This window comes from Spinacia oleracea, chromosome 5 (assembly GCF_020520425.1).
Source record: "Spinacia oleracea cultivar Varoflay chromosome 5, BTI_SOV_V1, whole genome shotgun sequence".
Classification (NCBI taxonomy): Eukaryota; Viridiplantae; Streptophyta; class Magnoliopsida; order Caryophyllales; family Amaranthaceae; genus Spinacia; species Spinacia oleracea.
Genome location: NC_079491.1, coordinates 126,307,788 through 126,331,882, shown reverse-complemented (window position 1 = coordinate 126,331,882; position 24,095 = coordinate 126,307,788). Strand labels below are relative to the sequence as shown.

At 41.2% G+C, this 24,095-nt stretch overlaps 1 protein-coding gene across 1 annotated transcript; it reads left to right on the top strand.

Annotated features, from left to right (window-relative positions):
• Positions 1-22,080: 22,080 nt before the first annotated feature.
• LOC110800225 (protein HLB1-like) lies at positions 22,081-23,864 on the top strand. The gene is made up of 7 exons (XM_056830085.1): positions 22,081-22,152; positions 22,473-22,523; positions 22,624-22,653; positions 22,788-22,850; positions 22,976-23,041; positions 23,198-23,326; positions 23,704-23,864. Exons 1-7 carry the CDS (start codon positions 22,081-22,083, stop codon positions 23,854-23,856), a joined length of 564 nt encoding a protein of 187 aa, XP_056686063.1. The 3' UTR covers positions 23,857-23,864.
• Positions 23,865-24,095: the final 231 nt, after the last annotated feature.

The following is a 24,095-nucleotide window of genomic DNA, read 5'->3' as shown; positions in this document are numbered from 1 at the left end:
CTTGTTCTTGTTCGGTTCGGGCGCAGCTAGGGAAGGCACGCAACAAAGAGTATGCATCTAATCTATGCTAAATGATTATGTGTAAATAATATGTTTTCCTGGGTTTATGGTTTTTCCGCATGATTTATGAATTGTCATATGTATCATAACCTAACAGTGGTATCACGAGCCCCTTATTATTTTCATAATCTAAATTGCATGAACATGGTTAAATATTACAAATTTGCAAGAATTAAAAGGGGTGATTAATTTTCGTAATTGTTAATTAATTGCAAATTGCGTTTATTTAATTATACGTACGCAGTTTTTCGGCAGTTTCTTCGTTACTCATCCGAATTGAGTGATTTTTGTGTCAATTCCGCATGTAAAAGGCATTCTAAAATTTTGACAAAAATAGTCTTTTTCTGCCGAACCCAGAATTCTCAAATTCGAAGCCTAACTATAACTTTTCGAAGGTTTTAGTTTTTCGAATGCAAAATTTCGTAAATTTAAGATGTTAAATTAAATATTTGCGATTCTTGTTGATAAATCTTGAATTTTTGATTGACCTACTGCATATGTTTAACAAGTTTGAATGCCTAGTCTTGTTAATTATGCAATCTAATTTGTAATTATGATTAATTTGTTGAAAATTAGAATAATTTAGAATAAATTTGATTTTCATAATTAATTGTAATTTAATTAGAAACCTATGATTAAAAACCACCATAAAAATTGTAAATTTACGATAAATTTTAAATTTTTATGACCTAGACTTGAATCCATAACAATCGGAAATCAATTGGATAATAAATTTTCGATTTTTCGCCCTAAAATTATGAAATTAATATTATTTATTAATTTGTCATTAATTTTAAATATAAATTTTAAATTTTTATGCGATTCGTTCATATAACTTGCACGCACGAAGCAATGGACGCTTCGTGTTACCCTTAAGGGGTGTTGTATAATGCGGGCATGCGACGACGAGCAAGGGAGCTCGTCGCCCGTGCGGCACGAATGCAATGAGCAAGGGCGTAGTGCACGAGCACAAGGCAGCAGCCCTGCCTTGTGTCGTGTGCCACGACCAATGGACGAATGGGCATGGGCGTAGGGCGAGCCAAGGCAGTCGCGTGTGGGCAGCAAGCGAGCTGCGCCACAACGCGCGCTGCCTCGCACAAGAGCGCGCAGCCTCGCGCGCAGCGAGCGCAAGCTCGCGTGCCACGAGCGCTGCGCCTAGCATTGCTCGCGCGCACAGCGAGCGATGTTGCCCGCCCAGCGAGCGATGTCGCGCGCCCAGCGAGCGATGGCTCGCGCGCCCAGCGAGCGATGTCGCGCGCCCAGCGAGCGATGTCGCGCGCGCACTGCGAGCGATAGCCCGCGTGCGATGAGCGCTGGCGCGCGCAGCGAGCACCAATGCGTGCGGAGGCTTGCGATAGGGATGCAGCAGCTATGCGACGAGCGCATGGGCTGCGCGCACATGGCCAGCAATGGCTGTGTGCGTGCGGCCCATGGGCGTGCAACGCGTAGGGTGTTTGCGTTACGATTAGATCGTTCTGAATGTTTAATTTGAAAATTTCAGTTCACGTAATTTTAATTAATTTTAAAATTAATAATTTAAATTATTTTCTTGGATTTTAATTTTAATTTTGAATATTATAATTATAATAAATGTTATTTATTCTAATTATTTTACTAAAATTAAAATCATGAATTAATTTAAATGCGACTGAAATTAAATTAAACTTTTTGGATTCAATTATAAATTTATATGAGCTTTAAATTTTAATTAAATTTGTATGTTTCCGGTTAGACTAGAAATACATTTTTATGTTTAAAATTGGTAAAGCATATGAATTTATTGGTTTAAGTGGGAGCGCTTTTTAGTCATAAACTCTTGATTAGGTCTACAAATCCTTAAGGTTAAAACAACTTGATTAGAATTAATAAGGACTGAATAATTGGTAGATTATTGGTGCCCTTGATTAATTGCTGCAAATGTTTACGTGATGCATAATGTGTTTTACTAACCAGCTATGTGGGCCATTCATGATAATGAATGGGTGAATGGTATATATTGTATATGTACTGTTTTGCAGGTTATGAAGTGACTAGTATGGCCCAAATAGGATAGAAAATATGGTCTGCGTACCATTAATTTGAATGTAATTGGTCTAAAGTACCAAAGTTATTTTTCAATTCAAATATGGTCTGCGAACCATCAAATAGTTGTAATTAGTTATAGCTTATCCTATTTGAAGAAAATGGTGCCTCCCACGGAGATTTTCAAGACGGACTTTGAAGTCAAAGCTTCAAGATGAAGTCGGGCCATACTAGATCACAAATATCTTATGCATGTTTTAAGTTATTTATTGTTTTAAATATGTCTTAAAATGCATGAGATCAAAAGCTTGATTATGTTGCATGATTAAGGATTTTAGTTCACTTAAAATCTAACCAACATAGTAAGAGCCTTAAGTTCCAAACTTAAAAATTGAGTTAAAAGGTGCCATGCCAAAATATACACTTGCTTGGATATCCTTTACATCAATCTAGTAATAGTTTTCGCTCAGCGAGGTGTTACTTATTGGTCCTAAAGGGGCAAGGTACACAAATAATTGTGAGTACATGTTAGTTTTGGTGAAACTCAACGATATAAGTAAGGAGTCCTTTTATGTCGTGGCAAATTCGATAGGTTTACCTAATAAGTTCTTAGACGTACCTATCAACCAAGAATAGTTTCTAGACTATTAGCAAAAGGCTTTTGCTTACCTAAGATGTTCTAGGATTAAGTCGACAAACTGTGCTTAGTTCTTCAATGATTTTAGGATCTTGGAATCATTTTATTCACACCTGCCGGAACACATAATTTGAATAAAATGCTTAATAAACATTGAATTATGCATGTATGCTAGAATTTAAGTTTATTAAGAGAAACTGTGAATGGTTATTTATTTGTTTATTCTTTTCAATTGTAGTTTTTAATATGGCAAACAACAATCAAAACATCATCATGGGTTCTGAGCTTATGGTCAAGCTGAACCTGACAAATTTTCTTGAATGGGAAGCTAAGCTAGTTGAAATAGTCAAACTCAATGGACTTGAGTATGTACTGTCACATCCCATGCCAAGCTACTATGCCAGAGACATGACCCCTGAGAGATTTTACGCCTGGGATGCGGATCTCAAAAAGGTTATGAGTCTCATGCTGAACAATATCCCTGATGATTGGGCTAGAAGGTTTGTAGCCTATGAACCTTTTACGCTCATCAAGAATCCGAGGGATATCTGTCGTGGAAGTACGGAGGACAGGGACCTGAACGTCCATGAGTTGATTGAATCAATGTCTGGTCTAAAGGTTACTTCTCCCAACAGGTGTTATAGGATGGAGGTCCAAGAAACACATGTTCAGCTCCTTCGCACTAAACAAAGGGTAGGCGTCCCACTGAGGTTCCATGTGGATCTTATGTGTTCATATTTTGATCGCCTAAGTCTACTAGGAACACCAATAAGCGAAAGGATGGCAGTCTCTGTCTTGCTCAATTCACTACACAGTGGGTTTGGTCGCTTCAAGCAACTATACCTAAGTGAACCAAGAGAAGAAACAGTTGCAGAATTTATTCACCTTGTCAGAAAGGCTGAAATAGTACTGGACTGTGAAGCCAAAGATTTACTCAAGGCTAGAAAGAGACCATTCAAGAAAGGTGGAAAGTCCAAGGGCAATGCTAAATCAAAGCAGAACAAGTCCACATCAAGCTGTCTTTATTGTGATGGAATAGGCCATTACAAAAGAGAATGTCCAAAGCTAAAGGAAGATCAGAAGAACGGAACAGTCGTTCCATCTTCAGGTATTTTCGTTATAGACTGTATACTTGCTAATTCAACTTCTTGGGTATTAGATACAGGTTGTGGCTCACACTTATGTTCCAATCCACAGGGACTAAGAAGAAGTAGAAAGTTAAGCAAGGGTGAAGTCGACCTACGAGTGGGAAATGGAGCACGGATTGCTGCATTAGCTGTAGGAACTTACTATTTGTCGTTGCCCTCCGGGCTAGTTTTGGAACTGGAAGAATGTTTCCATGTTCCAAGTCTTACTAAAAACATCATTTCAGTTTCTTGCTTAGATGCTAAGGGATTTTCCTTTATAATAAAAGACAATAGTTGTTCGTTTTATTTTAAAGAGATGTTTTATGGATCTGCTAGATTAGTCAATGGACTTTATTTATTAGATCACGACAAACAAGTATATAACATAAATACCAAAAAGGCCAAAAAGGATGATTCAGATCTCACCTATCTGTGGCATTGTCGATTAGGCCATATAAACTTGAAACGCTTAGAAAGACTTCAAAGGGAAGGAATTCTAGAACCATTTGACTTAGAGGATTATGGTAAATGCGAATCATGTTTACTTGGCAAAATGACAAAGCAACCTTTCTCTAAAGTTGGAGAAAGAGCAAATGAACTATTGGGTTTAATCCATACAGATGTATGTGGACCAATGAGTACAAATGCTAGAGGTGGTTTCAGCTACTTTATCACTTTCACTGATGACTTCAGTAGGTATGGTTATGTCTACCTAATGAAGCATAAGTCTGAATCCTTTGACAAATTCAAGGAATTTCAGAGTGAAGTAGAGAATCAATTAGGCAAGAAGATTAAGGCACTGCGGTCTGATAGAGGCGGTGAATATCTGAGCTATGAATTTGATGACCATCTGAAAGAATGTGGAATTCTATCAGAATTGACTCCTCCTGGAACACCCAATGGAACGGTGTGTCAGAACGGAGGAACAGAACCTTGCTAGACATGGTCAGGTCAATGATGGGTCAGGCCGAACTTCCATTAGAATTTTGGGGACATGCACTAAATACAGCTGCACTCACTATAAATAGAGCTCCGTCTAAAGCTGTCGAAAAGACTCCATACGAATTATGGTTTGGAAAGCCTCCAAATGTGTCTTTTCTTAAGATTTGGGGATGTGAAGTATACGTCAAACGATTAATTTCAGACAAACTTCATCCAAAATCTGACAAATGTATCCTTGTGGGCTATCCAAAGGAAACAAAGGGGTATTACTTCTACAATACATCTGAGAACAAAGTGTTTGTTGCTCGAGATGGTGTCTTTTTGGAGAAGGATCACATTTCCAAAATGACAAGTGGGAGAAAAGTAGACCTCGAAGAAATTCGAGTCGAATAACAAACTCTAGAAAATGCTCAAGATGACATTCAAGATGAAACTCAGAGATCTTTAGAAGAATCTGGTGAGAATCATGGTCAATCTAGAAATGTTACCCCGCGTAGATCGCAAAGATATAGATCTCAACCGGAAAGGTACTTAGGTATTTTGACGAACGAGAGCTATGACGTTCTATTACTTGAAAGTGATGAACCTGCGACTTACAAGCAAGCTATGACGAGCCCTAGCTCCAAGCAATGGCAAGAAGCCATGCAATCTGAATTAGACTCCATGTCTGGAAACCAAGTATGGGATTTGGTCGATTTGCCAGATGGCTACCAAGCCATTGGAAGCAAATGGGTTTTCAAACTGAAAAAGGACAAGGATGGGAAACTTGAAGTTTTCAAAGCTAGATTGGTTGCAAAAGGTTACAGGCAAGTCCACGGTGTGGATTACGATGAAACCTTTTCACCAGTTGCAATGCTAAAGTCTATTCGAATAATGTTAGCAATCGCTGCATATTACGATTACGAAATATGGCAGATGGATGTCAAAACTGCTTTCTTAAACGGCGTTTTAACAGAAACTGTGTTTATGACACAGCCTGAAGGTTTTGAGTATCCAAAGAATGCTAAAAAGGTATGCAAGCTAAAGAAGTCAATCTACGGATTGAAGCAGGCATCCAGGAGCTGGAATATACGTTTTGATGAAGCAGTCAGTGACTTTGGTTTCATCAAGAACGCGGACGAATCTTGTGTATACAAGAAGGTCAGTGGGAGCAAAATTGCTTTCCTAGTATTATATGTCGACGACATATTGCTTATCGGAAATGACATTCCTATGTTGAACTCTGTCAAGATTTGGCTTGGGAAATGTTTTTCGATGAAGGATCTAGGAGAAGCACAGTACATATTGGGCATCAAGATTTACAGAGATAGATCTAAAAAGATGATTGGACTTAGTCAAAGCACTTATATCAATAAGGTGCTTGATAGGTTCAAGATGGCGGACTCCAAGCGAGGCTACCTACCCATGTCTCATGGAATGACTCTAAGCAAGACTTAGTGCCCAAAAACACTTGAAGAGCGTAGACGAATGAATGGGATTCCATATGCATCATTGATTGGTTCAATAATGTATGCTATGATATGTACACACCCGGATGTTGCGTACGCACTCAGTGCTACGAGCAGATACCAGTCAGACCCAGGAGAGGCGCATTGGACTGCTGCCAAGAACATTCTGAAGTACCTGAAAAGGCACAAAGATGACTTCCTGGTCTATGGTGGAGATGATGAATTAATTGTTAAAGGCTATACGGACGCAAGTTTCCAAACCGACAAAGATGATTTCAGATCACAGTCTGGGTTTGTCTTCTGCCTCAACGGAGGAGCAGTAAGCTGGAAAAGTGCTAAGCAAAGCACCATTGCGGATTCTACAACTGAAGCGGAGTACATTGCTGCACATGAAGCAACAAAGGAAGCTATATGGCTAAGGAAGTTCATAGGAGAACTTGGTGTAGTCCCCTCCATTAAAGGACCAATAGCCCTGTATTGTGATAATAACGGAGCTATTGCACAGGCAAAAGAGCCTAGACACCACCAGAGAGTCAAGCATGTACTTCGTAGATTTCACCTTCTACGAGAGTTCGTTGAAAGAAAAGAAGTCGAGATAAGCAAAATTGGAACTGATGACAACATATCAGATCCATTAACTAAACCTCTGCCGCAGGCGAAGCACAACTCGCACACTGCAGCTATGGGAATCAAGCATATTGGAGAATGGCTTTGATGTCTCTGTTTAATGTTTTAAAGTTTTAGAGTTTAAATCTTTGTAAAACATTATTGGTTAATCATTCACAATAAATGAAAAGAATTCATTTATCCATTTAATTTGTGGTTTATTAAATGATGAGTCCCTTCAATTTGACGATATATTCAAGATAGACTGTCAGGACCAGTCCTGTGACTAAGAAATGTCTATCAAGTGAACTTGAATGTCAATGGTTGAAAATGGTCCCTAATCGGAGTTTTCTATAAAATTGGACGCATAGAAAACGTTAGACGATTAGAATGCAAGATGACTAGTAGTTCTGTTTCTTGAACTATGTGGACATGGCAATGTCATAATCATTTGCATAGATACTTACTTTGGGAAGACTAGTATCGGACGAGACCTATGAAACTTTACTGTAAGAGATGAAAGTCTGTCATAAGTAAATTTCATTGAATTATTAGACACTAAATCCTCAATACCTGAGTGATTTGAAGATTACTTGTTTGAGAACTGGTTGCTTTGACGTTGACCAACCGTCGCACCGTAAAAGGAGGCTATAAAGGCAACGCTCAGGTAATCACCTATCAAACGAAGTCTAATCTCAAGATCGCAAGATTGGGATTGTCCTCCCATAAATCGGGAAGAGATGCTTAAAAGTTGTACAAGGCCACTCGGAGAGCTAGAAACTGTGAAATGCATGGCCGTGCTCGGATGAATCATAGGCTATGATTATCTGTTTATTTGATCAGTTGAACTCTGAAACCGAGGAACACCTCTGGACATAATAAGGATGACAACTCTTACCTTATGTTCAAGAGCAAGCATCGAGCGACAAAGGAATTAGGAAATGCACACTTGTCCCTAAGGACAAGTGGGAGACTGAAGGAAATAATGCCCTTGGTCCAAGTATGCATTCTATGTTAAGTCTAATAAATGCGGTTCAGTATTAATTAACAAGTTAATAATTCAGTGAGATCAAGTGAGCTGAATGCCTAGCTAGAGGCCGCTTCAGTTCAAGTGGAATTAATGATATTAATCCACAGCTTACTCTTGACTGAACCCGTAGGGTCACACAAATAGTACGTAAACGGATCAAGTATTTAATAGCATTAAATACTCCATCTATGAATATTCGGAACCGACGGATCTTGGTTTCAGTGGGAGCTAAGATCGTCACAGGCAAGGAATGAATACTCCGGAAACGATGATATTGCCGGAAACGGAAATATGGATCGTATTGGAAATATAAATATTATCCAAGTCGTAGATGTTGCCGGAAACGGAAACATGGTACGTGTCGGAAAATATTATCGGAAATGGAAATATTGCCAGAATCGGAAATATTGCCGGAAACGGAAATATTGTCAGAATCGGAAATATTACCGGAATCGGAAAATAATTCCGGAAACGGAAATATTAAATATTTGTTCGAAACGGAAATTAATTCCGGAATCGGAAATATTAAATATTGTTCGTATCGGAAATGAATTCCGGAATCGGAAAATTTAATCGGAAGCGCATCGTACGAATAAGCATCGGACGAGGCCTGCCGGACGAGGCCCAGCACGAAGCCAGGCCATCGCCCAGCAAGCCAAGCGCGCCGCACAAACAGCCACGCCAGGCCCAGCGGAAGGCCAGGCCCAGCAGGCTGCGCGCAGCGCGTAGCGCGCACAGCGCGCACAGCACGCGCAGCGCGCAGCGCGCACAGAGCGCACAGCACGCGCAGCGTGCAGCGCGCGCGGGCGCTGAGTGGGCTGCTGCTCGCGCGCACGCATGGGGCCCATCGTGGCTGCCGTGCGTGTGTGTGCAAGTGTTTGTGTTCGTGCACGTTTCCTAAAACATGCAGAGTTCGGTTAATGATTAAATTCCTAATTCTATTTGATAAATTAATTAAATTAGAGTTCTTGTAGGATTCTAGGTTTAATTAATTTGTATCTGAATAGGATTTCGATTCCCTTTCCATACCGCTATAAATATGAGGCTAGGGCTCACAATTTATAACACAAGTTTCAAAGTATTCAAAGTGAGTTTTTGAGAGAAAAATTCAGTCACACATTTGCCTATAAAGTGCCGAAAATAATAGTACCTTAAGGGCGATTCTAGTTGGTCAATCTTAAGACGGATCCGGACGTGCTGTGGACTATCTACGGAGGGACGACACTTGGAGTCCTAAAGACTTGTTCTTGTTCGGTTCGGGCGCAGCTAGGGAAGGCACGCAACAAAGAGTATGCATCTAATCTATGCTAAATGATTATGTGTAAATAATATGTTTTCCTGGGTTTATGGTTTTTCCGCATGATTTATGAATTGTCATATGTATCATAACCTAACACTAAGATCGTCAAAGGCAAGCAAATGAATACTCCGGAAACGATGATATTGCCGGAAACGGAAATATGGATCGTATCGGAAATATAAATATTATCCAAGTCGTAGATTTTGCCGGAAACGGAAACATGGTACGTATCAGAAAATATTAATGGAAATGGAAATATTGCCGGAATCGGAAATATTGCCGGAAACGGAAATATTGCCGGAATCGGAAATATTATCGGAATCGGAAAAAAATTCCGGAAACGGAAATATTAAATATTTGTTCGAAACAGAAATTTATTCTGGAATCGGAAATATTAAATATTGTTCGTATCGGAAATGAATTCCGGAATCGGGAATTTAATCGGAAAGCGTATCGTACGAATTAGCATCGGACGAGGCTTGCTAGACGATGGCCTAGCATGAGGCTAGGCCAACGCCCAGCAAGCCACACGCCAAGTGCTCGACCAGGCCCAGCGCAAGGCCAGGCCCAGCCAAGCACTGGCAGGCGCGCACGAAGCTCATGGGCTGCGAGGCCGCATGCGCTGTGCGCTCGGCGTGGGCCGCATGGCCTGCGTACGGGCGTGCATGCGTGTGTGTGTGCTTGTGTTCGTAACGAATCCTAATCCTATCGAAATTCGTGCATTGATTAAATCCTAATCCTATCCATATCCTAGTAGGATTATAATTCCTTAGGATTCTAATTAATAAATCCATATCCTAGTAGGATTATAATTCCTTTCCATAAACTCTATAATAAATCCATATCCTGGCGAGGCTGTGGCCTTCGTGTTGGGCGCTTGGCTTTTTGGGCGTGGGTCTGGCTTCGTGTTGGGCCTTCATCTAGCAAGCCTCGTCCGATGATAATTCGTACGATGCGCTTCCGATTAAATTCTCGGTTCCGGAATTCATTTCCAATACGAAAAATATTTAATATTTCCGATTCCTGAATTAATTTCCGTTTCGAACAAATATTTAATATTTCCGTTTCCGGAATTATTTTCCGATTCCGATAATATTTCCGATTCTGACAATATTTCCGTTTCCGGCAATATTTCCATTTCCGATAATATTTTTCGATACGTACCATGTTTCCGTTTCCGGCAATATCATCGTTTCCGGAGCATTCATTTCTTGCTTGTGACGATCTCAGCTCCCACTGAAACCAAGATCCGTCGATTCCGAATATCCATAGATGGAGTATTTAATGCCATTAAATACTTGATCCGTTTACGTACTATTTGTGTGACCCTACGGGTTCAGTCAAGAGTAAGCTGTGGATTAATATCATTAATTCCACTTGAACTGAAGCGGCCTCTAGCTAGGCATTCAGCTCACTTGATCTCACTGAATTATTAACTTGTCAATTAATACTGAACCGCATTTATTAGACTTAATATTAAATGCATACTTGGACCAAGGGCATTATTTCCTTCAGTCTCCCACTTGTCCTTAAGGACAAGTGTGCATTTCCTAATTCCTTCGTCGCTCGATGCTTGCTCTTGAACATAAGGTAAGAGTTGCCATCCTTATTATGTCCAGAGGTGTTTCTCGGTTTCAGAGTTCAACTGGTGAAATAAAACAGATAATCATAGCCTATGATTCATCTGAGCACGGCCATGCATTTTACAGTTTCTAGCTCTCCGAGTGGCCTTGTACAACTTTCAGCATCTCATCCCGATTTATGGGAGGGCAATCCCAATCTTGCGATCTTGAGATTAGACCTCGTTTGATAGGTGATTACCTGAGCGTTGCCTTTATAGCCTCCTTTTACGATGCGACGGTTGGTCAACGTCAAAGTAACCAGTTCTCAAACAAGTAATCTCAAATCACTCAGGTATTGAGGATTTAGTGTCTAATAATTTTAATGAAATTTACTTATGACAGATTTTCATCTCTTACAGTAAAGTTTCATAGGTCTTTCCGATACTAGTCTTCCCAAAGTAAGTATCTATGCAAATGATTATGACATTGCCATGTCCACATAGTTCAAGAAACAGAACTACTAGTCATCTTGCATTCTAGTCGTCTAACGTTTTCTATGCGTCCAATTTTATAGAAAACTCCGACCAGGGACCATTTTCAACCTTTGACATTCAAGTTCACTTGATAGACATTTCTTAGTCACAGGACTGGTCCTGACAGTCTATCTTGAATATATCGTCAAATTGAAGGGACTCATCATTTAATAAACCACAAATTAAATGAAAAATGAATTCTATTCATTTATTGTGAATGATTAACCAATAATGTTTTACAAAGAATTAAATTCTAAAAATTTAAAACATTAAATAAGGACATCAAAGCCATTCTCCAATATGCTTGATTCCCATAGATGTAGTGTGCGAGTTTTGCTTCGCCCGCGGCAGAGGTTTAGTCAATGGATCTGAGATGTTGTCATCAGTTCCAATCTTGCTTATCTCGACTTCTTTTCTTTCAACGAACTCTCGTAGAAGGTGAAATCTACGAAGTACATGCTTGACTCTTTGGTGGTGTATAGGCTCCTTTGCCTGTGCAATAGCTCCGTTATTATCACAATATAGGGCTATTTGTCATTTAATTGAGGTGTGAGGGGGTCGAAAAAGCACGAGGCTAATGCGTGACCTCGTCCCTCGTGGGTGTGACGATTCTTTTTATTCAATCAAGTGTAATTGGATTTCCTGTGAGTTTACACCCAATTGACTAGTAATATAGGAGTCGCCATTCATTTTTTAACGACAATGAGAAAAACTGACAAAACCCGGTTATCGTGACATAAAGGGAGTGCAATTATGTTTGACCACGACAGCCGTAGGTTCCCTTGTGATCCCTGGTGTGGGGATCTCTCAACATACACCAGCAAGGTAGAGATTGAGGGTTCGGGGGACTGTAACTACCGCGAGGAGTACTCGCTCGTCGATAACTCAAGAGGTAGGATATTCTTACTAGCTCAGCATAAATAATTGAAGGGACATGCGTTAACTATTAAACTAATCTGAGTTGATTTTAGCAATATGAACCATATAATACTAGATCGATCGCGATTATCTGATTTAGATTGCATTAAGGGACCTAGCATGATAATCCAATTTCCCAAAAAATATTATATTTGTTAGGCGTGATAGAACAATCAGATTTAGTTAGTTTAACAGTTCATAAAAAGGGCGAGGAAAGCAATTAAATCATAGAAAGGGACACATTACGACGCACCCTTGAGAGGTGCGTCACGGTTCTCAGAAAACTAACCACTTTGACTTTGATATTTCTCCTTTTTATTTAACGAATCTCAAATTATGGGACATGATACGTTCTATTCGATTTATGGATCGATTGCGACAGAACGCGTGAACAATTTCGCAGCGTGAGGCTTAGGCTAAGGGTTGGAGTCAATACTCAGAATATGAATTGTGTGTTTTTCACGTCGAGTATGGGGCTGTATTTATAGGGAAGAGTTCGTGGAAAGATAGAATTGCAGAGTTCTAATCCACAAAGAATTAGGAAAAAACACGTACCCAGGTAATTCCAGCGCCCAGGCCTGGGCGCCGAAGATTTCGGCGCCCAGAGCCAGGCGTTGAAAATAGGGTCTGGGCTGTTTTCTTAGTCAGATTCGGATTCCTGAAATCCGTAGTGTTTGAGACTTAATCGAGTCTTTTAGTGCGTATCAATTTCATGACGGAATGCGTCTGGGCCCGTTACGAACTCTAGGCTCGTTAGGATTTTAATTATTACGTAACTCTTATTTCCGAATCATATTAGGAATAGGATTCTCGCAATTTTCTATCTCATTTAGGATTTATGTTGGAGTGCAACACCTAATTCTGACAGGTTTCTATCTTTTATGACTTGCCACTTTTAACAGCTGTCCATTACGGCAGTTACTATTTTTAGCAGGTTTCCATAAATAGCAGGTTTCTATAAATAGCAGGTTTCGGGTGAAATGAAAAGGGGAATTGAGATTCGTTATTTTATAGGAGATGCGTTGTCAAGTGGAGATTTATGCTTTCATCATCGAACCTTTCCCTTTCGGGAATGGGGACAAAAGTAGGTGTCTACAGTTAGCCCCCACTTTGACTGAGTCTTGGAGTAAGACGATGGTCAAAGTACTAGACGGAGTGCGTCACACAAGCCATGGTGTATGTGACTTGTTTTACGAGGGTCTCACGAGCCCCCGAGTGATAACATTTGACTTAAGGGTCATCACTTGAAATGTCGACATATCCCTCACGTGTCATTGGGATTTGTCAACGGATATTATAGAATACTCCGTCACTTTGTCATTGGAAGTATCTAAAGAGGCGTAGAAACTCCCTCACTTTGTTATTGGGAGTAGCTACAGATGTTTTCGAAATCAAAGCTATAAAGTGTAATTGGGCCTGGCCAGGCCCAACCACGAGGTAAAAATGTTTTTAAAGATTCTCATTTTCAGGGTTAGCTAAACGAGAAAACTCCCTTGTTTTTATGGGACGTAAAACGAAGGAAAATCCAGCACATCGTTCTTTTTTGGAAATACGGAAAACCAATCTTTTAAATTTTGGGAAAAAAGGGAAAACTACTCACATCGCTTTTTTTGGAAAAAACGGAAAACCTAAAGCTACTCACATCGTTTTTGGGAAAAACGGAAAACCAAAGGCTACTCACATCGTTTTTGGTAAAAACGGAAAACCAAAGAAAGTTATCGCTGCAGCGACTAAGGACCTGCGCGGTTAGTGACGCAGACCCCGCCGGCTAAAGATGGCGAGCCTGTCCGCTAAGGGTGGACACCCCGTCCGATAGAAGTGGACAAATCTGTTTTGAAATTTGTTTGTGTTTATTTATTTTTTGAAAATAAGTACCTACGTGGTTTGCGCCGTAGACCCCGCCGGCTGAAGATGGCGAGCCTGTTTCATTTTTTACTTTTGAAAATTTCATTTTTTGGAAAACTGAGGACCTGCGCGGCTAGTGATGCAGACCCCGCCCGCTGAAGGTGGGCGAGCCCTGTCCGCTAAGGGTGGACATCCCTGAATTCGTTTTTTCCTTGATTTGGAACTTGCGTGGTTCGCGGCGCGATCTTGCCTGATTGAGGTGGGCAAGTCTCTATTTTTTGTTCATTGTGATTTCTTTTTTTGAGAATTTCTTTTATTTATTCTTGCAAGAGCGAATTCTTTCGAGGGATGCTCAGATTTAGTTGTAACCTGAACGTGGGTTGACAACGGGTTTAGATGGACCTTTGTCTTGCGACCGTCTGCTTTCGTGGTTTTGAGCTAGTCTTTACGGCTCGATTTTTGCCACTACTTGGTCTTTGATCAGAGGACCATGCATAAGTGTCAATGACGACCCTTCTCTGAGGTCGAACCTGCACTTTTTTTTTGAGGTATCCAAACATGAGATGGTGTATGGCGTAGTCCGGGAATGTGATTTTGATTGTGCGCTCCTTGTTGGAGTATATTTTTTCGCGAGCCCCCAAGCACTGGGGCTCGTCGGTCGTTTTTCGCATCTTGTAATCATGTTTGGGGTCATGCTCGTATGTGCGAGCGACCTTTTATAGTAGTGTGCTACTTTAGCGAAGCCATGGAGTGCGACTTTAGTTTTCAGGCGACATCCGGTTTTAGCTTGGCCCGGATTAATCCTTTGACAGACAAACATTTTTTTTGGAAAACCAACGACTTAACGACACACATTTTTGGTGTTTCGAAGAATGACCATGATATTTAATTTGTTTTTGAAAAGTGTACATCAGCATTTTCTGAGACAAGTCTAAGTTTCGACCAAGTTTTAATGTTTATTTTTTTTCTTATTTGGGAGCTAAAGGTGCTTTGGGCTTGATCCTACTTGCAATAGGGCCTCGTGTTTAGCAACACGGTTTTAAGTCCTTTCCTGTTCCGCGTTTTGTGAAATCCGGGCCTTGGGCTGCATTTCTAGCGCCCAAGGCCAGGCGTTAAACATTTCGGCGCCCAACCATGGGCGCTGGAAGTCTTTTCCTGGTGATATTTGACTTTCGGATTTCCTAACACGTTTCCGAATGGGATCAGGATGTCACTGGGTGCGTTCAACTATATATAGGGGCTAGATACGTCCCTATTTTCCACCACTCTCAATTTCTTTCTCCCTTTTCGCTGTGTTTTAATTACTCATTGCTTTTGCCATGTCGATCCCTACTTTCTCACTCCAACGGACTGTTAGGCGTTGGCTACGGGCCCTTACTCCCACAGAAAAGGCTTTGTTAAAAGAATACCACTTAGAGGCACTTATAGGCTTACAACAAATTAATATTGATTATAACTTTCTGCATGCTGCCCTAAGCTTTTGGGACCCCGATCATCATGTTTTTGCCTTTCGGGGCAACGAAATATGTCCTTTGCCAGATTAATTTGCTGCGATCCTTGGTTATCCTACTAATGCTACTCCTGCTACCCCTGGCACTATTGAAGAGGGTAAAACAACCATAGGGGATTTCCTAGGGCTAGATGATAACATGTTTGCTGAAATTGTTGTAGGTAACGAGGTTAACTTGGCAAAACTTATAAAACATCACTTTAGGCCTAGTAAGAATATGACCGAACAGAAATTAAATATTCGAGCCCTTGTATTTTGCTTGTTGAATCACTATTTGCTATCGAATAACAATGGCGCGTTCGGTGACATAAGGTTGATCCCCTTGATTAGCCAGATGGAAAGTTGATATTCTATTATGCCGTTGGTTGTTGCCGAGACTTTGCTGAGTGCGGATGAGCTGAAGAAGGATGCCAAATCTGAACATTTTAAGGGAAGCCCCCTATTACTGCAGGTAATCGATTTTTCCTTGCGCACGTGATAGGTTATGATACATATGACAATTCATAAATCATGCGGAAAAACCATAAAGCCAGGAAAACATATTATTTACACATAATCATTTAGCATAGTTTAGATGCATACTCTTTGTTGCGTGCCTTCCCTAGCTGCGCCCGAACCGAACAAGAACAAGTCTTTAGGACTCCAAGTGTCGTCCCTCCGTAGATAGTCCACAGCACGTCCGGATCCGCCTTAAGATTGACCAACTAGAATCGCCCTTAAGGTACTATTATTTTCGGCACTTTATAGGCAAATGTATGACTGAATTTTGCTCTCTAAAACTCACTTTGAATACTTGAATAATCTCTGTAAATATGTGACCCTAGGCACCTATTTATAGAGTTATGGAAAAGGATTTGGAATCCTATTTAGGATACTAATTTATTTAATTATAACCCTACTAGGACTCTAATTAAATAATCATTATCTAATAGTTTTAGGATTTAATCATATTTCGAATCCCGATTGCTTTAGGATTCCCGCACAAGCATTGCACGAGCACCGTACCCCCGCGCAAGCCTTGCGGCCCACGCTAGGCGCACAGCACTCGGCCCACTGCTGCTGTGCTCTCGCGCGCGCGCCCCAGGCCTTGGCTGGGCCTGGCCTTGCGCTGGGCCTGGTCGAGGCTTGGCACGCGATGGTGCGTGTTGGCTCGCTGGGCGATGGCCTGGCTTCGTGCTGGGCCTTCGTCTAGCGGGCCTCGTCCGATGGTAATTCGTACGATACGCTTCCGATTAAATTCCCGATTCCGGAATTCATTTCCGATACGAACAATATTTAATATTTCCGATTCCGGAATCAATTTCCGTTTCGAACAAATATTTAATATTTCCGTTTCCGGAATTATTTTCCGATTCCGATAATATTTCCGATTCTGACAATATTTCCGTTTCCGGCAATATTTCCGATTCCGGCAATATTTCCATTTCCGATAATATTTTCCGATACGTACCACGTTTCCGTTTCCGGCAACATCTACGACTTGGATAATATTTATATTTCCGATACGATCCATATTTCCGTTTCCGGCAATATCATCGTTTCCGGAGTATTCATTTCTTGCCTGTGACGATCTCAGCTCCCACTGAAACCAAGATCCGTCGATTCCGAATATCCATAGATGGAGTATTTAATGCCATTAAATACTTGATCCGTTTACGTACTATTTGTGTGACCCTACGGGTTCAGTCAAGAGTAAGTTGTGTATTAATATCATTAATTCCACTTGAACTGAAGCGGCCTCTAGCTAGGCACTCAGCTCACTTGATCTCACTGAATTATTAACTTGTTAATACTGAACCGCATTTATTAGATTTAACATTGAATGCATACTTGGACCAAGGGCATTATTTCCTTCAGCACGTATACACGTTTTTTTTTGTGTACACAATGAGTTTCAGCGCCGAGGGCTGGGCGCTGGAATTTTCGGCGCCTGGTCCTGGGCGTTGAAACTGCGCACCAGGAACCGTTTTCTTTTATTATTTTTTGATCGTGCCCGCTTTTTGCATATTTGGCTCGTGGAACGGCTTAGACTTTTGGAAGCTCCAGCCGATCCTAAACATTATCGCCCTATAGCCTTGGGTAACCGAAAATACTTGCACCAAGGCCAGGACGAGGCCGAATGGACCTCCTTTTTTACTTATGGAATTTGTTCTATGAAGTGGGTGGTACCATGGTGGGGTTTGACTACTATGACAGGGGGTTCTGATGTATCGGTTTATGTTTCTTTGTTGGGGCTATCTCGTCCCATTTATATTTTCCCTTACCGAGTCATGCGTCAATATGGTTTAAGGCAGACTATCCCTTTTTCTGATACGGTACCTCCTAAGGTAGCGGCCTTTTCGCAAGCACGGGTTCTAGCGTGGGCTAAGTATTATGATGGTCTCCCGCGTTGGGCCGTAGCTACAAATGGCTTTGTGGGTCTTTCTGAAAACTAGAAGTTGTGGATGAGCTCCGATGATAAAGATGTGAGGACCGAGGCTCGAAATGGGGAGCCGGCTGAGCTTTTGATACCTCGTATTCATGTTAGGTATGAGGGTCCTGATTCTGCCAAACCTCGTACCTATAGTATTAAGATTGAGAAAGCTCGTCCTGATCGAAAGCGAAAGGAAGTTTCTCCTTGTTCCAGTTTCAAGCCTAAAAAGATGCCTAACATGAAGGGGCCTGCTGTTGCTAAAAGAAATGCAAGCTCTCGCGGAGATCGTCGCCGGAACAATGTATGGGTTAGGAAGGCTCAGCCGCCTGTAGAGGCAGTGGCTAGTCTAGTTGATGATAATAATCCTTCTCCCACCATTGTCTGTGCCTTGAGGCTGAGCGGGCTATAACTGAGAATGTTTCTGAAGCCTTGGCATCTTTAGAAGTTAGTGTCCAGGAGCCGGTTCTTATGGAGATTGATATTGGGGCAGCGCAGAAGACTGTGGGGGTGGATCCTGCGAACATTGCCCTCTACAAGACTTTATTTGATGATCCGGAAGAACTAGAGTAGTGTAGTTCTTGCTAGGGTGTAGGTGCCCTTTATTTATTTCGGTTGTGTTTGTTTTTATTCTTAGTACTTTGTTTTCCTTCTTATTTTTTTTTCAATAAAGGCGTATTTTTATTTTTCATTTTTATTTATTTTTGTCTCTCCTCTTTTTTATGTTTTTATATGTCTAACACTTTTTGCACAAAGAATATGTTTTTTGTATTGGACCGAATCCTTGGTAAGGATTGCCTACGTATCTTGTCAGAATCAGGTCGCGCGTAGTTCTAGCTTTAGAATAAGTTCTAGTATGCCGGATTTCGGTAGATATGCCCTGAGGTGGAAGCATATTACTTAATCGGTCAAATGAGTGAAGTATTATCATTATTTTCATCTGCCGTTTTTTGCCATAAGTCGCGACAAAATGAAATTCGACTAATTTGTATGGCTATATTTTTGGTAAGCCTATTTGGATACGTACTATACCCCCCAAGTGTTCGTTATTTTTCCGTTGTGTGCGGATAAAATGACGAGCACTTCTGAAAAGAAATTTTTTGGCAGACAGATAGTTTCAACGCCCAGGCTGGGGCGTCAAAGATTTCGGCGCCGAGCCCTGGGCGCTGAAAATGACTTGGGCGGTCAATTTAGTGTTAGAATAAAAAAAATTTTAGGAGAAGTATTACGCCTTTATTGATTCGGAAAGTAAGGAAAACACACTGAAATAAAACTGACCTATATTCTAAGGGGCCTTAGGACCATCTAAAGTCTCTATTATTTTTTTCTACCAATCTAAAGAACTACTAGGCGCTTTTTACTAATGGTGCTCTATGTGGCTCAAGCCTGGGGTTTAGTCTCATAAAACTTCGGTCCTTCACCGGTACTCATCTTGAATTCCATTCCTTTTGCATTGACCCACTGATATGTCTTCACCCATCCGTTCTCGACCTCTTCTAGTGTTGATGCAGGAGAGATTAACCGGGTTGGATCGAAACCTTCATCTTGTAAAGCTAGGGTAGTCATCACAGTCTCGTTCTCCATAGGCCTCGATTCGTTAAACAATGTCCATAGAGCCTGGTTGTCCAATATTTCAGCTGTTTTAGTCTTGGTGAGGTGGGGTGCCTCATCCAAGGTGTGGCAGTCATGGAAAATTTCAAATCCGGGTTTTAGCAAGCCATCCTGAACGAAGGGTTCAGGGAAATCACAGCATGGGTGTTCTTCTCCTTCCCGAACGAACATCCCGTTAAGGGTTCTTTGATACGGGGGAAGGAGGGTGGTTTGCTTGGCTTTGTTAAGGCGTAGCCGAGACAGGCGGTCATCAATATCTCCCTCCGTTGGTTCATAGCCTAAGCCAAAGGGAGTAGATTGGTTAAGTAAAGGATGGAATGTGCATTCCTTCTTCCTTATGCCCAATGGGGTTCCTGGGAAATAACCTTGAGCTAGCAGCATTCTAGGGATGACCCGGGATGCATGCGGGTCTAGGAATGCTGGATCATAGTCTTCAATGAACTGGAATGTTTCTTCCATTTGAATCCCTTAAAGGTCGTCTGCAGTTTCGGTCGTTCCAACCATAGTACAGCTGATGTCGAGAGGAGGGGCGCGGATTTCTAGTATTACCCCGTTATGGTTAAGTTTAACCATTTGGTGTAGGGTAGAAGCCACACCTCCTAAGTCATGGAGCCAAGGTCGCCCCAATAGGAGGTTAAAAGTGGGCTTGATGTCGATTATTTGAAACTCCGTGGTGCGTGCCACAGGCACGGTTTGTATGGTAAGGTTGATTTTTCCCAACACAGGCCTTCGAGAGTTCTCATAGGCTCGTACCCCTTGTGTGGAGGTTTGGAAGTCATCGCTTCCTAGTCCCAGGCAATGGGCGGTTCGCAACGGGCAAACGTTAACCGCCGAACCGTTATCTATGAGCGCTAGGGGGATGTTTTGCCCTTTGCATCCAACTACTAGATAGAGGGCTTTGTTATGGGCACCCCCTCCCTGGGTAAATCTTTGTCAGTGAAAACTATGGCCTTTTCTCCAGCATCTCTCGTGACGTGGTTAACCAATGAGTCAGGTGTGATATCTGTAGGCACTGAGATGAGGTCAAGTGAGCGAATAAGCTTTTCGCGATGTTCTTTTGAGGTACACATGAGATCCCAGATGGTAATTTCAGCCTTGGTTCTTTTCAATTGTTTCAAAAGAGGATTTTCAATGACTTCTGCGACGGTGGTGTGCCGTCCATTCTCAGGAGCTTGTCTGACTACGATATCGTCCATAGGAGGTGGGCGAATGTCAGGCTGGTATATTCTTCCTGATCTGGTGAGGTTATCGACTTCGGGTTCTTGAGTGGTGGTGTCAATGAGAGCATACCCGGGCCAAGTTTCAGTAAAGAGGTCCTGGTCCGACACTTGAGATAGGTAGATATCTTCAGCATCATCATCCCACACACCGCACACTTCTCTCTCGATTCGATCCATAGGGACCACAGCGAGTAGTACACCTTGAGGTGTAATGTACACCGTAGGGTCAAAGTTCTCATTTTCTGGTTGGTCGAGAGAGATGTGACAAGAGCCGAGTGGGCTCTTGTTGTTGTTGGGTTTGTCAACGTTAGGGAGAGGTATCACTTCATCCTCTATCATGTCCTGGATGGTATTCTTTAGGTTCCAGCAGTTTTCAGTGTCATGCTGTGAGGGGGTCGAAAAAGCACGAGACTAATGCGTGACCTCGTCCCTCGTGGGTGTGACGATTCTTTTTATTCAATCAAGTGTAATTGGACTTCCTGTGAGTTTACACCCAATTGACTAGTAATATAGGAGTCGCCATTCAGTTTTTAACAACAATGAGAAAAATTGACAAAACCCGGTTATCGTGACATAAAGGGAGTGCAATTATGTTTGACCACGACGGCCGTAGCACTAGTAGAAAAAACCCCTGTTGCAGCCCCCTTGTTGCAGCGTACATGTATTAATACGCTTCAACAACTAGTCGGTCAACGCGGGTCAAACCATTTAAATGGTTGTTGCAGCGTACAATTTAATTGTTCCCTGCAAAAGTGTTTGTTGCAGCGTACATTTTAAAAGCCCCCTGCAATAGCCCGTTTTTATTGCAGCGTACATTTAAAAGCCCCCTGCAATAACCCGGATAAAAAAATTCGCTGCAATATTGGTTGAATACTACAGAGTAATTCAGAACAAATTAAGCATCTCAAAACTTCAGCTCTCGCGCGCGCTCAACTCCCTTCTTCTTCCCCTTAGCTTTCCCTGCGTCGCCCCCCTCAAAAAAAAAACCATTCCTGCGTCATCAATCTAGCTTCCTCGTCGAGTCGTCGGTGGTTCTAGCCTGCTCGCCAGTCGCCGGTGGGTCTCTTTTCTCGCCTCCTCTGCAGATGCCGTTTTGTTCAATTCATTTTTTTGAGTTTTGTGCTTCGTTTTAGGTTTTGTTCAATTTGTTTGTTCAATTCGTTTTAGGGTTTGTTCTATTCTTTTGTTCAATTCGTTTTTACGGTTCAATTCGTTTGTTCAATTCGTTTTTAGGGTTTGTTCAATTCGTTTTTTAGGGTTTATTCATAGATAAAGATGGGGCGGTGTTGGAATTAGAGAATGGTGGTGATGGTGGTGGCGGTCGTGGTGGGGTGGAGCAGGGGAGGTGGGTTGACTGTTGTTAATTGCATTGTACGTACTATTGAAATGTGATTTTTCATGTTATAATTCTTTACCTTCATTTTTTATGGTCTTGTTGTATTTTCATCCTATCATTTCCAGAAGATGTATTGATCATAAATCTCTGAAGCAAAGTGGTGACCTTTTCTCTGAGTTGTTCATTTGACGTTCACTTATTGTTGGATGTACCAAGAACACAATTGATGCTATTTTCTTACAAATTATGGGTGTTTGGAAATATTAACTCATTATGAAATGATGAAAGTAGAATATTTAGGCTTTTGCTTTGTATTATTTAAGTAGACCTTATGACCTAATTATCTTCCTTTCAGGCCACAGATTACTACGGAAAAGCTGTGCAGTTGAATTGGAATAGTCCCCAGGTTTTTTTCTTTTTGTATTTGGCTATTTTATCTTTTTACTACAATTCTTTAGATTTCTGTTCATTTTTGTCATTGTAACAATCTCATTGTTCCTTTCCAGGCGCTTAACAACTGGGGACTTGCACTGCAGGTAATATTTCTCATCTATACAGTGAGAAATGCAGAAAGGAAAGGCTGAGAAGTGCATTTTTTTTACACTAGAAAGTTAGTGGCAATACAATGCTCTCAGACTTTGGCTTTACCATTCCCTGTTTTGTGATACAGGAACTCAGTGCGATAGTCCCTGCTAAGGAAAAGCATAACATTGTTAAGACGGCAATTAGTAAGGTGCAAACATATTACTTGATAAACTCAAGATAACTAAATGATTTTAAGTGTGGGTTACATACGAAATTATGAATATTATTGAATCTTCACTATTATTTGATTCTCTGTAATATACCTTGATGCAGTTCCGTGCAGCAATTCAGTTGCAGTTTGACTTTCATAGGGCTATTTACAACCTCGGAACTGTTTTGGTTAGTCCTCAATTATTCTTTTCTGTTTTAGCAATGCTTGTCCAGTGCTTTCTTCTTTCTTTTATTATTATCATCTGGATATTGTGTTGTATTGAAGGGTTACACGGTCACTGAGATCGGATGATAAGGTGAGTTATGTATATTTTGGTTTTGCAGTATGGCTTAGCCGAGGACTTGCTAAGAATCGGGGGATCAGTCAGCCATAATGATATTTCGCCCAATGACTTGTATAGTCAGTGCGCTGTCTATATTGCAGCTGCTCACGCATTGAAGCCAAATTACTCGGTAAGCTCTCTGCAATTCTGGTTTCTCATCTCCACCCTCCCTGCCTCTTCAGCGGTCCTCACGAAACATTGATGCGGGTAGGCTTGTATACACCTCAACCTTCCTAAATCTGCTTTGGTAGAATTCTTGGTGGGTGTTTTTTTGTCTCTTGAAATTGGACCTATTGGGCTCTTGCGCTTTGTATTTTTCATCCTGATACAACTTTCAAGCTCAGAATATTATTGGAGAAATGCAAGGAAAAATTATAACGCAAAATCATTATGCTAGGCCAATGTATTCCTATTGCAAACAGTTGCATCATATCTGTTTTCTCTGACGAGGTTTCTTGTTGAGTTGTAATTGTGACAGTTTTTTTGGTTTTGCTTTTAAACTTGTAGGTCTACCGCAGTGCACTGAGGCTAGTCCGTTCTATGGTAAGAGTGCTTTACATAAAATCAACAGAAAGTGTACATAGTTCTAGTTACATTTCAGCATTTTACGTGACTGTAAAAACCACATTCTACTTTCCATTTAGTTATCCTCAATGCTAGTTTGACCCTCTCCCCACCCCTCAATTTTTCCTTGCATAATGACTAAAATGCATAGATTTAACTTTCTAAAACTCATTTGAATCTATTTATGCACATTTAAGGCTCATTGTGTCGTTATAGGTCATATTTAGGCTAAAATGACATTTTCGCTCCCAACTATGAACCAAAGAACCTAAGGACTCATTTTAAACTTACTAAATGTTTTATATGCTTATTTTTAACTTTCTAGGACTCATTCC

Excerpts from the sequence above, each read along its gene's own strand:
- LOC110800225 (XM_056830085.1), top strand. The coding sequence starts at position 22,081 with ATGGTGGTGATGGTGGTGGCGGTCGTGGTGGGGTGGAGCAGGGGAGGT. Across the intron at positions 22,654-22,787 it reads ACTGGGGACTTGCACTGCAG|GAACTCAGTGCGATAGTCCC; the intron begins GTAATATTTCTC and ends TTTGTGATACAG. Across the intron at positions 22,851-22,975 it reads TTAAGACGGCAATTAGTAAG|TTCCGTGCAGCAATTCAGTT; the intron begins GTGCAAACATAT and ends ACCTTGATGCAG.